The following is a 14762-nucleotide window of genomic DNA, read 5'->3' on the forward strand; positions in this document are numbered from 1 at the left end:
ACGGTTCATGAGACCATTCTGAGAGGAGAATCGCTTATGTGTTTCTTTCTTTTTGTTTTTTTTTAAAGATTTTATTTATTCATGAGAGACACAGAGAGAGAGGCAGAGACACAGGCTCCTGCAGGGAGCCTGATGCAGGACTCGATCCCAGGACCCCGGGATCACACCCTGAGCCAAAGGCAGACACTCAACCATTGAGCCACCTAGGTGCCCCATGTTTGTTTCTATCATGTTAGCCTTTGAAGTGAAGAGTATTAATGAGCCTCATAAGCAAACAGGAAGAGGAGTCGGGCATGCTATTATCTGATTCATTTTCCTGATAGTGTTGGCAGTCTCACCATTGGTACCTCTGGAATCTCCTGCCTGCTAGGATGCCCAGTCAGTGCTGGTTAGGAGCTTTGGCAGCTTTAACAGTAAGCACTACAGGCCTAGAGCTTGCAGAATTGAGAGCAAAACCTTTTCTGTCAGAAAATTCAAGCTTTGATAGCCCCTCAAGCTCACAGTAGACTCACCAGGAAGCTACAACAGAAGGATCTCGGTATTAATCATGACTCATTAGCAAATAACAGCCTATGGGAGCCGTGTGCCTTCCCTTCTATTTTATCTGTGTCTCCTTGGTGTGCTATGGCTTGACATTGGCCTGCAGGTCCCACTGGGGTTGACAGGGATCAAAGTAGGGTAGCTAGGTACCTCTTAGAGTGGGGTGTAAATTTCAGGGTCTTTATTCACTTATGGACATCTGGATTGAAAAAATTACATAGGATCAGTCCTTTGGAAAATTTGAAATGTTGGATAGCAACTGAACTGTCTTTTATTTAAAGATGTTATTTATTTATTTGAGAGAGAGTGAGCTAGAGAGAAGGAGAAGGGGAAGGGGCAGGGGAGAGGGAGAAACAGACTCCCTGCTGAGCAGGGAGACCAGCAAGAGGCTCGATCCCTGGACCACCCCCCCATCCCAGGATCATGACCTGAGCTGAAGGCAGATGCCCAACTGACTGAGCCACCCAGGGGTCCCTTAACTGTTGTTATAAACAAGGCTGGGTCCTTCTCCTGGATTCTTTGACTGTCAGAAATAAGGGATTCTAATGGTAAGGAAGGGAGAAATGGAGTCATGGGAGAAAGGTGAGAAGAAAAAAAGCAAAGGACAGAGGATTAGAAAACACTGAGCCAAGTCCAACAGAAAGAAGGGAATCAGAAGACTCCTACTTTATAAGGTCTTTTGAGAAAGCAACCACATGATCTGTAATGTGACATAAATAATGTAGCCACAGTAATTCATATATAGGCTGCTTTAGAAAGCTAATCCTCCCTAGCTAGCTGCCAGACAGTTTTGCAAGAACATTCAAGTTGATAGTGATGGGCTGTACGGAAAAGGGGCTGGTGAAGGAGCTAAGATGATTTCTTCGTGTGGGAAGACTACCAGATCCCATATTTATGGAATAAAAATTTGCATTTTCCCCCATATACACCTCTCCACCAGCTCCGGTCAGTTGTTAAGAGATAGTCTGTATCATTTTCTGCCATTGTCATGATTTTCCCAAAAATGCTGGCTGAGCCTCTCCATTGTTGGCTGGGAAATATGTCGTGAGGAACCCAGGCTACAGGAAAGCTGATAATGATGTGCATTCCTGCCCACGCCACAGTTCTCGGTGCCCAATCGCTTCCTTTCACCGAGGGGGATGTTGGTGTCATGCAGCTCTTGCAAAAGCTCTGTCAGTTGTCTGTGAGCAGTGACTCTTTTACTTGGAGCTTATAATTTGCTTTGTTCTTGGTGTTCATGTTAAAACAAGACAAGCCTTGTCATAGGTGATTAATTTCCTCAATTTGTATATTCTAGTTAATGAGAACACACCCCATCATCACTCTGCAATTCCCGGAAAAGTTTTGGAGAACAGTTTAAAATCTCCCTAGAGAATAAATGATCCCTTAGACAGAAATGCCAATCTTGACAGAGGCCTGTTCATTTACATTCTCTCTCATATAGCTGCTGGAAACATCTGCTTTTTTCCACTCCTTTCCATATCCATGTAGGAATTGAATGTGGACTAGATAGCTAGGATGTAGGATTGGACCCTCCCCTGGTGTTTAGAGCTATTTTTCCTAAGGGATATAATGATCTATGGAATAAGGAGGAGTCTGATCTTGAGGGTGGGTTTTCCATGAAAAAAAAAAAAAAAAGTCTGTTGCAGATTCTTGGCCAAGCCCTGGGACACACACCTTTATGCCTGCCTCTTCTTGGCTCAATTTGGTCACATTCCTCTCGTTTCCTCCTCCCCCTTCCCAGCAATTAAATGTTGAAGTGTCTTGGTATGTTATCGGGGTTGTAAGTTCAACTGCTTGATGTATGACTCACTTCTGCTGCCCCCTCCCCTTTTTGTTTGCACAAAAGAGAGCCATTTGTTATATATCCAGAGTCAAAAAGTCCTCACTTATTCTTTGACTGTTATGGGAGAGTTTTTTTCCCTTCTGTGTTGGGAGAACAACAAATCAAGGAATTTCACCTAGGAAAGCACATATGATATTAAGGTAATTGCTGGGGAGTCCAAGGCCACTATGTTTACTGGAACAAAAGGAAGAGAAAAATTTTAAACATTTTTTATAGGTTAGTGCATTGTGTTCTCAAGTCTGCCAGACTGTCTCTCCCAGCTAACAAACAAGAGTATAGTGATTTCTCACTAATTTGTTTTTTGTTTTTGTTTTTTTATTGTTTGTTGTTGTTGTTTTTTAAGTAGCCCCCATGCTCAGCATGGAGCCCGACATAGGGCTTGAACTCACAACCCTGAGATCAAGACCTGAGCTGAGATCAAGAGTTGGACACTTAACTGACTGAGCCACCCAGGCGCCCCTAATTTGTTTTTTATGTTTAGTTTTTCCTCATTCATTGGTGGCTGCTTAAAACTATTTATTAGGGGGACACCTGAGTGGCTCAGTGGTTGAGCATCTGCCTTTGACTCGGGGCGTGATCCCGGAGTCCCAGGATTGAGTCCCACATCGGGCTTCCTGCATGGAGCCTGCTTCTCCCTCTGCCTCTCTCTCTGTCTCTCATGAATAAATAAAATCTTTAAAAAACCCATTTATTAGGGGCTGCTTATGTTCCAGACACTATGAGGAATCAATGAATTCATCACCAAATATGTATTGAGTATCTTCTTAATTCAAGGTGTTAGTATTGCAAAGGGTAGGGAGAAGTTTCACATGCAGAACTTAAAACCTATCTGGGGAGATGAGACACAAAATGAAAATGGTTTAGGGATGTGCCATCCCTGTGTGTGCCTGCTGGCTGAATTGGTTGAGTGTGTGACTCTTCATTGTGTGGCCATGAGTTCAAGCCCCATGTTGGGCATACAGTTTACTTAAAAAAAATAGTATACTGTTTAAAGATAGTACAGGGACTAAGTGCTGTATGAGTCCAGGTCACTGTGATATGAGGTCAGAGAGGCTTCTTGAAGGAGGTGGGGCTTCAAAGAGAGAAAATCAGGAGGTGAGTGTTGCAGGCAGTATGAACGGGGCATCAGGTATGTTAGATGAAGTTGAGTAGTCATGGGAGGATAAATTTGATTTGGTCCATTGGTATCTTCCTGCACCTCAGCTTCTCCTTTGTAACATGGAGATGATAATAGTAATCATCATAAGAGCTAATTATGAAGATTAAATGATATAGTATGAGGAAAGCACTTAGCCAGAGACTGTACGGTAGTAACCACGCCACAGATGCCAGTTATTTGTATTATTTTATATTATTAGTAGGATTGCGGGAGCACCTCGAATGTGGGATCAGTCATGTGAGCCCTGCCATGTGGGTAATTGAGGGTCATTGAAAATTTGAGCAGGACCATGACATGCTGAAATAAAGCCGATAAAATAGCCTGTCATAATGAGAAGCACGGATTGTAGACCTTTCCTTCTAGATTTTGCTTCCAACTAAATAATTAAAAAGTCTCCAGTGCCCAGATATGGTGGAGTTATTTAAGAAAAGCTATTTGAGGGGTGCCCAGGGGGCTCAGTTAAGCATCCAATTCTGGGTTTTGGCTCAGGTCATGATCTCAGGGAGATCGAGCTCTACATCGGGCTCCCCACATAGAGCTTTGCACTGGGCATGGAGCTGGCTTAGGATTCTCTCTCTCCCTCTCCCCCTGCATCCTCCCCCCTCCATGCTTATGCTCTCTGTCTCTGTCTGTCTCTCAAAAAAAAAAAAAAAAAGCTATTGATTTTTAACCAGTTTACCGGAGTGTAGACCTACATGATATAGTAAAACTTGGTAGGACTGTAAAAAGATATGGTGGAAAGAGGTGAGTGATATAGTAGGTTGCCAATGTACTGGTAGGGGTTCTTCAGCAGGATAACGTTCTTGACATTCTGGTATAATTATAACTTGGTTTTCTGATAAATCCTGAGGTTTCCTGCTCTATTATTTCTGTCATCTTTGCTTAGAACAACTCTCAGACCCAGTGTGTCTCCTGGTCTCCTACTTTCTCCTTTTCCTTGCCCCCTCTTGTTTTCTGTTCTGAAACACGAGTCAAGTGAGTTTCTCCTGCCCCTATGCCTACATTGCTCCTGGCCCACCTACTTTGCCTGACTACTTTTGCTAAATCCTGCAGAGCATTCTTTCATGTACTTTAGCGGTGAACACTTACCTGCTAGGTAACACACATAGGTGAACACTCTGGAGATTTGTTATATCCAATGATAAAAGGCTCTCCTAATTTGAGGATACTTGGTGCTCAGGCTTTCCTACCTTCTAACTTGGATTCAATGGAGTGACAGAAAGCCTTTGTTCTTGCTCCAGAAAGGGCCATGTGGTAAATGTTTAAAAGGTTGTCATCCAAACAACTCAGGGTTTTAAGGGGACTTGGCAAGACCTGAGCCAGAGAATTACCTCCTTTGGCTCCCTCTCAGTTTTATTCTTCTGGGTGGTCTGAGTGGGCCACTCATCAGGATCCATGCTTCTCATTGTGTAAGGTAGGGGAATTTTCAGCTGTGTCCATTATCTAGGAAAATTAATAAAGACGAGGAAGAAGGATATGGACATTACAAAGAAATACCATTCTATTGGATGAAACCAGTGGAGAATCTGTACTGAAGAATGAATTATTCATTCCTTCATCATTTATTTTGCAAAATTTTACTGAGTCTGGGCACTGTTGTTATGTACTGGGGATATAGCAGTGGATGATACATGGACTGTCATAGTCCTAAAGGGATGGACAGCAGATAAATAGACAAATTTTATTTGGATAATGATCACTATATGAAAAAGATAAAATAGTGAGCTGTGGTAGAGGTCAAGTAGTCATAGAAGGCCTCTCAGAGGAGGTGAGATTTCAGCAAAGAGTTGAAAGCAGTAAGTCTTTGGAGGAAGAGCATTCCAGGCCAAGGAAGCAGAAAGTGCAAAGACTGGAAGGCGCTTGCTTGGGGGTGTTTGAGAAGCAGCAGGTGAGCCGGCGTAGCTGGATTAGCATGATTCGAAATACAGTCCAGGAGGTAAGCTGAGGCCAGAACATGCACAGCATCCTAGGCTATGATGGGGATTTATGGTTTTAGATGGGAAGCTGTTGGCAAGTTTGGGCAAGATTCTCTTTGTTATCCTCATCGGGTCCTGATTCTAGTTCCCTCCTTGACTTGCCTCTGTGAACTTGAGTGAGCTCTTGGTTAAGTTAAAATGTGGATAATGATGTTTATCTCCAGTGACATTAGCAGAGTTACCTGTTAGTTACAAAGGACTTGAGGCGTTTAAGATGTGAGGTATGATTCAGAGTCATTGCCATTGTTCTATACGTTCATTATTTTAACAGCTTCCCAGAAAGTGAAGCCCAATGTGTATCCTGGACTATGGGAATGAGAAGAGATCTTCTAGATCTTACAGATCTGTTGTTGGGGCAGACTCTGATTTCTATAGAAATGACCTAAAAGTCCTTAACTGTACAAATTGTGTTTCAAGCCTGTAGGAAATGGCTTGGGGAGAGTGGCCCCTAGCCTAGGAAGAAGGCTGCTGTGTCATTTGTTCAATTGCTGTAAAATTATTTGTAGATCGTGGAAAGAATGGTCTTACAGATCATCTGGCCTGATCCCCTTTTACAAGTGTGGACACAGAGAAGCAGAGTCTTGAGGACAGCTTCACTGCTGGTGGGCAGGAGGGCTGGACAAGAATCCAGATCAGATGACTTTTAGGCATCTGCTTTCTCCCCACATTCATGAGCTACCCACCTCAGTGTTCCATTTAGACGTAATTGCAATGTTACAGGAAGTGATTTACTGTAATTTCAGATCCCTTTCCCTCTCTATTGTAATGATGTGCTTTGCTAATATTGGAAGTGGCGGCTGCCACAAAACATCTCTGCTTGGTGAGGCAGCTGTACATGAAAAAAATCTCACAGGCTCGAATTTGACTCTGTGCCACAAATGTTTTGCTCTGTGTTTTCCGTTCTTCTGCCACTCTCTTTGTTGCTGGCTGTGGCCTCTGCAAGTAGATCCTACTTTTATTTTAGGTTTGGTCACTGGTCAGATTCTAATGAGTTGTAACTTTTGCCTGGAAAATGTATCTTAATTTTTGCCATACCGTAATAACTTTCAAAAAGGAGTGTTCTGTTCATTTGGGCACAGTATGTAATTTTAGGTCACCTGGTCCCATCATTTAAATAACATGTGAACCAGTGTCAGGAAAACAAGCAAACATATACGGTTGACCTTTGAACATTGTGGGTGTTTAGGGGCGCTGACCCCTGTGCGCAGTTGAAAATCCATATATAAGTTTTGATTCCCCCAAACCTTAATGACTAAGAACCTATTGACCGTAAGTCTTACAGATAACAGAAGCAGTCAACTAACATATTTTGTATGTTGTATGTATGATATACTGTATCCTTACAATAAAGTAAGCTAGAGAAAAAAATGTTATTATGAAAGTCAAAATGTGGGGTGCCTGGGTGGCTCAGTCAGTTAGGCATCTGCCTTCTGCTCAGGTCAAGATCCCAGGGGCCTGGGATGGAACCCATTCTTGGGCTCCTTGCTCAGCGGGGAGTCTACTTCTACCTCTCCCTCTGCTTCTCCATCCCCTCACCCCACCAATGCTCTCTCTCTCTCTTTTAAAAATATTTTATGTATTTATTTATTTGACAGAGAATGAGGGAGCGAGAGCACAAGCAGGGGGAGTGGCAGGCAGAGGGAGAGGGAGAAACAGGCTACCTTCTGAGCATGGAGCCTGATGCAGGTCTTGATCCCAGGACCCTGGGATCATGACCTGAGCTGAAGACAGATGCTTAACCAGCTGAGCCACCCAGGTGCCCTAAATAAATAAAATCTTTTAAAAAAGAGCCATAAGAAAGAAAATACGTTTGTAGTATTATAATGGATTTTTTAAAAAAAATCCGCATGTAAGTGGACCTGTGCAATTTAAACCCATGTCATTCAGGAGTCAACTGTGTGTATGTATTTTTGTGTTTGTGTGTGTATATAATCCCCACTTTGATTAACATTTTCCTTGTTGTGTAAATCTCGATTTCTTCAGTTATAGTTCCAGTAAACTTAAATGTGGGTGAATCAAATAATGAGGAGTCTATATTCTCGTAATGTGAGATGATACACACACACACACTTTCTATACCTTTGTAGTAATATTTGCTTGGTTGACATTGCAAAACAAAGTGATATTTTCTATTTGGACTCCTTTCTGTTGATACTATACAAACCCACCCGCTCCCTGAAATAGCAGCCATAGCATTTACCAGTCTGACCTGTTAAGGTGTTCCTCACACTGGTATATTTTTGTCATTTGTTGCAAAATCTGTGATATTGAAGCAAGTCAAAAATAACTACAAGCATATTATTTGTCTTTCCTGGTTTTCCTAAAAAGAAATGCTCCTTAACACGTATATTATTTTGCTTATTCATGCTATGGAAAAATAGATTGTTGATATTTCAGGTACTTTGCCAGAAATTAAGTCATATTCAAGAATGAGCTTGCCAAATAATACTCTTTCCATAATTAAAGTTCTTAAAATAGTCCGACATCATACTGGATAATCAGATGGGTGATTGAAAGTGGCAAGCTTAAATCTTAAAGCCAACTTCTGTAAGATAAGAAGCGTAGGAAAGCACTTCCTCAGTCATCACCCAGAGCCTATGTCCTAGTCCCTTTCCATTCCCACCCTGAAACGATTTTAGATCCATCATCTGGGGGAATTTTACTATAACAGATGCTCGACACAGTCTGCAGTCTGTAGCTTATTTTTTTAAAAGATTTTATTTATTTATTTGAGAGAGAGAGAGCATGAGCAGGGGAGAGGGAATGGCAGAGGGAGAAGCAGACTCCCTGCCAAGCAGGGAGCCTGACTTGGGGCTCAGTCCCAGGACCCTGAGATTATGACCTGAATTGAAGGCAGACACTTAACCCCCTGAGCCATCCAGGTGACTCAGTCTTTGGCTTATTAGAAGCAGCATAGACTCATCAGAGAGCTCCAGATCCCCTGTTTAACCTCTTTGATCAGATCTAAGACTTTTTAGGGGAGCCTAGAAGGGCAGCATGAACGAAGTCCACTGTCTTCCTCCTTTTCCCCTTTCTTGTGGGTTTTGCTGTGAGTTGTAGCAACAGGTTCCTCCTTAACTGTTGTGAATGCCTAATTTCAAATGGATGTCACAATCCCAGGGGGCTCATGACTAAAATTTCAGCATTCAGGGCCCCCAGTAACAACTGGGAGGAAATCAGTGACTCTGGGTGTTGTCATGTGAGTATGTTATTAGCTGGACTTTCAGAAGTGGAGACATGGAACAGCATAAGTGAGTGTAGTGAGGTGTGTAGGTGAAGTGAATATATATGATGGGGGGTATGAGTATGTATATATATTTTGTATTTTTATTTAACTTTAGCTGTGTAGTTTTTTTTTCAAAATTTTAAAACATTTTTCTATTTATACTTGAAGTCGTGGGAATGGGAATGAAACGATAAGAATCCAGTCATGATGGGTGCCTGGGTGGCTCAGTTGGTGAAGTCACTGCCTTCAGCTCAGGTCATGATCCCAAGGTCCTGAGATCAAGCCCTGCATGGGGCTCCCTGCTCAGCGGGGAGCCTACTTCTCCCTCTCCCTCTGCTTGCTGCTTCCCTGCTTGTGCTTTCTCTCTGTGTCAAATAAATACAGTTAAAAACTCTTAAAGGAATCCAGTCATGATTTTGCAGTTAAGGTTTTTTTTTTTTTTTAAATTTTTATGTATTTATGATAGTCATCAGAGAGAGAGAGAGAGGGGCAGAGACACAGGCAGAGCGAGAAGCAGGCCCCATGCACCGGGAGCCCGACGTGGGATTCGATCCCGGGTCTCCAGGATCGCGCCCTGGGCCAAAGGCAGGCGCCAAACCGCTGCGCCACCCAGGGATCCCTGATTTTGCAGTTAAATGGAAAAAGGCACTGGGTGTTATGCTATATGTTGGCAAATTGAACTCCAATAAAAAGAAATTTAAAAAAATTAATGGAAAAAGGACACTATGGTGAAACGGACAGTGATTCACATACAAAAATGCTTTATAAACCTCAAAGGGTTCAAAAGTCATCTTCTCTAGATTAGCTGAGAGGAAATCACTTGACTTCAAATTTTTCATCTTAAAAAAGTGAAGCTCCTAATGACTTCTCAGAGTTGTGTGAAGATTGTCCAGATATAACGGCTGTGGCAAACTTTTCAAGGTTTTTTAATTCAAAGACACTGTTCAAATGTTCAAATTATGTATGTAACAAATATATAACTGCTGGTCTTCCCTCTCTAGGTATTCAAGAGACGGTATTTTTACTTGACTCAGCTTCCTGATGGTTCATATATTCTCAACTCCTATAAAGATGAGAAAAACTCAAAAGAATCTAAAGGTTGCATTTACTTGGACGCCTGCATTGACGTTGTTCAGGTAGGGCTATAGAAGTCACCTTTTCTTCTCTTTTTGGAAGAGGGTTATTGATCAACCGTTAAGAACCTCTGCATTTTTCCGTGTTGGTCAATGGCATCTCCATCCACCAAAACCTTTTGTATCAGGAACATCAGAATCCTCTTCAGTGCCCTGTTCTCGCTCTGCATGAGAATTCAGGTGTTTACCCAGGCCCTTTTGGAGTCTGGCTCCAAAGTACTTCTTGATCACTTACCTTCTTTCCACTCCCACTACCCTTCCTCTGGCTCTCCCTTTCCTTCTCTCTCGCCTAGTCTTGCCTTCCTGCCCTCTGATTTGTTGTCTTGCGGTAATCCATCCTCCTAGGACAGAGATGATGTCCTTCACTTGTCTAACTTAAAGTTTTTGGCTCTTGATTGATTATCTTGCAGAGGGAGAGCCACAGCTCTTACCATGACCTCACAGGTCACGGTGATTTGGCCTTGCCCTACTTTCTACCCTCCTGCCCCGGGCACCCCATAAACGGTGTGTGCTCTAGACACTCCACAGATATTTGCCTCTCTTCCACTTGTCTCTCTGCTTGGCGTACACTTTCCTCGTCTGTTCCTCTTTGAGCCTTATCTTTCAAGACTCTGTTCAAATGGCTCTTCTACCATGAAATGTTTTTCTTTCCTCACCCTCAAGCCCACCATGTGCAATGAAGCTCCCCTTTCCCTGTGCACCACTTTGCTTTTGCCTCTGTCCTAGAACTGAAATCATACTCTAATTTGTGCTTAATTCTGCATATTCCTTTGGGGATTATAGGGACCATGTCTTACTCATGTCCATGTCCCCTGTAATAGTTAGCAGTGTTGTGCACACAGTCGACTCTTAACAGATGCTTGCTGATGTGAGTTACTGAGGGAGCGTGGACGGAGATGCAATGCAGTGAGATGCAGAGCAGAGAGGGGATCTAAACAGGAAGTCAACTGGCTAAGAGATGGAGCCATTACTACAGAGCCAGGTGGCATGGCTGACTTTAAGGAGCATTCAGCTGACGGGGAGGTGGACGGTGCTGGCTCAGTGCCCTCATCCTACCTGAATCTTACTGTTAATTCCACCGAATCCCATTTATTATTTATCCCACTCAAATAAGATTGTCATGCAGATCAAATTAAAAAACACTTAAAAATATAAAGATCTATGTGAACAAAAGAGTGCCTTCATATATATGTGTAATATAAAAATACATATTCTATAAATATATTTAATATATATTAACATATGTAATATACATTTAATATAAAAATATAATAAATATATGTAATATATTACATATATACAAAATTAAATTTATACATAACATATAAATACATATGTAAAAATATAAATAAATAAAAAATATATAAACACTTATCTTATAGAAGAAAGAAGGCACACAATTCCTAGCATTTCTCAATTAGCTCTAGTCCAGATTGCCCTTCCTTTCTCGTGTTCCCAGCCTCTGCTTTCTCCATTTATTTAGGGTTTCCCACTCCCAAATATTTTCAAATACATAAATCTTGAGGACTTGGTACAGCCGTATAATTTCATCCTTTACTATACTTTGAAGATGAGAAGGAGGAACTTTTCTTGGTTCCTTCTTGAATGATGGCCATGTAGTGGGAAATTGTGGATTCACGAGCCTTTCTTGAAATTAATGCTGAGGTATTTGGGAGAGTGGAGAGTGTGTCATTTCTTTTATCACGACAGAGAAAGCGGTAGTACAAAGAAGGTGTCATCACATTTGAGGAAAGGAGGCGGCTTTTGTTTTCCTTATGTGCTAGTGTTCAGCATAGGGCATTTCCCTATTTTTTTACTGAGAGGCACCGTGTAATGTGAACCAACTCTAGGCTTGTATGCTATGCGGATGCACTTCATATTATGCACAGTACTACGAATTAGGTATCAGTTGCGACTATTACGGTGTGATGTGAAACAAGCACCAGGTTTATTTCAAATCCCATTTGAGTTTGTTTTCCAGGACTGATTTTGAAAATCTATAAATATGCAAGAAAAACTTGAAGCATGGTGGAAATAGTTACAAACATTTGCTTATTTTTACGGTGGTAGTTGGATTCTCTGGGGGTGGAGGATGGGAAAACGCATTACATGGTAATACTTGGTCAACAAGTAGTACCTCATGCCAACTCTGTGCATGTACCATGGGCTCAGTTTTGAGGAGAATAAAAAAGATACGTTCAGCATGGTCATTCATTGTCTGGGAGTTTCTATTTCTTATTGAAAGAAGCATTTCTTCCATGACAGTATTGACATACATATGTGCTAAGCTCAGGTAAAAATAAATAAACTAATGAAATCTAATCTTGAAAGGCTAAACTAACTGAACACATGCTTTTTTTTTCTCTAGTGCCCCAAAATGCGCCGTCATGCCTTTGAACTCAAGATGTTAGATAAGTATAGCCATTATCTGGCTGCTGAAACTGAGCAGGAAATGGAGGAATGGTTGTTAACTTTGAAAAAGATTATTCAGATCAATACTGACAGTTTCGTGCAAGAGAAAAAGGAGACAGTAGAAACAACACAAGGTCAGAATTTTTAAATGATTCATTATCAAGGTAAAGCTCTTATCTTTAATCCATGGGAATGTCCTTTGTGTAGGGTGAGTACAGAACTCTTAATCTTGAAGGTTGACCTACTTCCTCATTAAAAGTAACTATGGAGGTTGATAGTTTTTTTTTTTTTTTTTGAGAGTTGATGCTGCCTGGGTTCTGACACATGAAATATAACCAGACTAAAATGGATAGGGAATTCATGGCAGATTGTCAAAAGTCCATTAAAGTTTTCCTTGTGCTTTCATAATCAAAATTCTTTGCAGTAAATCTAGTAGGAGAGGATGGGGTGGGAGAGGTAGTTAGGATATTCTTCTTAGGTGATTAGTAATGGTCTGCATGGTTTGGAACATCTGCTTTTAATGAATTTGCAGAAGATGAAACTAGCAGCCAAGGAAAAGCCGAGAATATCATGGCCAGTTTGGAAAGGAGCATGCATCCGGAATTGATGAAGGTACATCTTTTTTATGGCAACTTGCCTTCAACTGAGACAATGCAGGATTAGCAAAGTTTTAATGCTGGATTCCATTTGGCAATGTTATTTCTAAGTTAAAAACCACAGCAAATTAGTGAAACAGGTAGAGATTGTAAGAGAAAAGTTACAATCCTAAAGTTGAACTTATATAAGGGCTGAGTAACAGTTTGAAAAATCTTGTTTTTTTTTTTTTTTTCCTGGATGTCAGGAGGTACTTTTAGATTTTTGTGACTTTATTAATGTTCCTTCTTATTCTGTATAATTACCTCATGTCATTCATAAAATAAGTATTCTTCATTCAAAAGGCTATTGATACAGATGGAACATGATATTCAATCTAATGATTTGCATATGTTAACTTCATATGAAAATCACATATTCTGTCTATATGTAAATACATATGTATATGTATATGCATAATTTCATCAGATATAGGTTTTAGTGATCAGACATCATTCGTGTAAATTACTCTGCTCTTTGGAGTTTGAAATGAGCTAATTTAGAAAGTGTAGAGGCGATTATCATACCTATCTTAGCATAGGTTACATATTTTACTGTATAATAGAAGATTTTGACTCATTTATTCATTTAAATCTTCATTAAACCTATTTACATTTTTTACTTTATTCCTCTTCCTAGACTAAGTTACACAAGCTTAGAAGTTTTTTTCTGCTTTATTTACTTATTTAATCTTATTTTTTTTTCTATTTTAAATTTATCTTTCTCTTAAAAAAAATTACCCTCCTCAAACTTTACAGTTGTTTTCCAAATCTTAGGAACATACTTATGATCCCCTGATCTAGGTTTTCCTATGATTTCGTAGATTTTAACGTATCCTTTCTGAATCTTTGACATTCCAGGCTGTACAGCCCAGTATGTTTTTCCTAAAGTGATGGAATCAGAATTATATATAATATCCCATGGCTAGCACCCTGGCTATGGAAGAGATAGTGTTTTGTCATTTCTTTTTCTTTTGCATTCATATCTCTTGGATTCCTTTTTTGTACTACTGTGGGTTGAACAATATTCTTGATGTTATGGGAGGCACACAGAAAGTATAAGGACCTGATCTATAGCTTATCACAGGTCATAGTGATGGTGATTCTCACCCAGCAAGCTTTTTTAATCTATCTTAAGTAAATGGAGATGGGAGTAGTATATTTTTGAAGATCTGTCAGATGGTAGTTTCCCAGACTAGATATTTTATTTCTAAGTTATCTCTATACCCAAGGTGAGACTCAAGCTCATGATCATGAGATCAAGAGTCACATGTTCTACCAACTGAGCCAGCCAGGCGCCTCACACAAACTAGATATTTAAATGTTATTTAGTACTGCTTTGAAGAAAATGAAGTAATGTTTGGTGTGTGTATTTTTAATTTTAGTATGGCAGAGAAACTGAACAGCTAAACAAACTCAGTAGAGGAGACGGAAGACAGAATCTCTTTTCTTTTGATTCGGAGGTCCAGGTATTAATTATGTATTTTTTTAAATAACCAGAGAATTGTTGCTTATTTAAATAAACAACATCTGTGAAATGTTGAAATCACTGATTTTGTACCACTGGGTGGTGATACCTATTGCTTTATATTTGTCGTGTTCACTTTGAACACGAAACTTAACTGACTTCCCTCAAGGGGACTGTCACATATGCAAATAGTTTGAGGTTGAATACACAGTTTTCCCCTCCATTCCCTATTTTTCTTTTCACTCCATCTCACTCCTCAAAAGAAATAAATTAAAGACCCTTTAAACTTGGTTCCTGCACTTTTAACCCTTTAAATACAAGTGTGGTCTAGTAGCAGCAAATATCTGCAGTGTAAAGAACACCGAGTCAT

At 40.5% G+C, this 14762-nt stretch overlaps 1 protein-coding gene across 6 annotated transcripts in view; it reads left to right on the forward strand.

Annotated features, from left to right (window-relative positions):
• Positions 1-14762, forward strand: part of DOCK11 (dedicator of cytokinesis 11) — a 189785-nt gene that overhangs the window by 55182 nt on the left and 119841 nt on the right. For all 6 annotated transcript variants that reach the window (XR_007409530.1, XR_003129495.3, XM_025431298.3 and 3 more), the window contains exons 7-10: positions 9749-9883; positions 12249-12426; positions 12825-12904; positions 14310-14393. Coding sequence is in view for 4 of the 6 variants with exons in the window: in XM_025431298.3 (XP_025287083.1) it covers positions 9749-9883; positions 12249-12426; positions 12825-12904; positions 14310-14393 (477 nt within the window). In the remaining 2 variants the exon portion in view is untranslated. The remainder of the gene's footprint in view (positions 1-9748; positions 9884-12248; positions 12427-12824; positions 12905-14309; positions 14394-14762) is intronic.

Source organism: Canis lupus, chromosome X, assembly GCF_003254725.2.
Source record: "Canis lupus dingo isolate Sandy chromosome X, ASM325472v2, whole genome shotgun sequence".
Taxonomy (NCBI): Eukaryota; Metazoa; Chordata; class Mammalia; order Carnivora; family Canidae; genus Canis; species Canis lupus.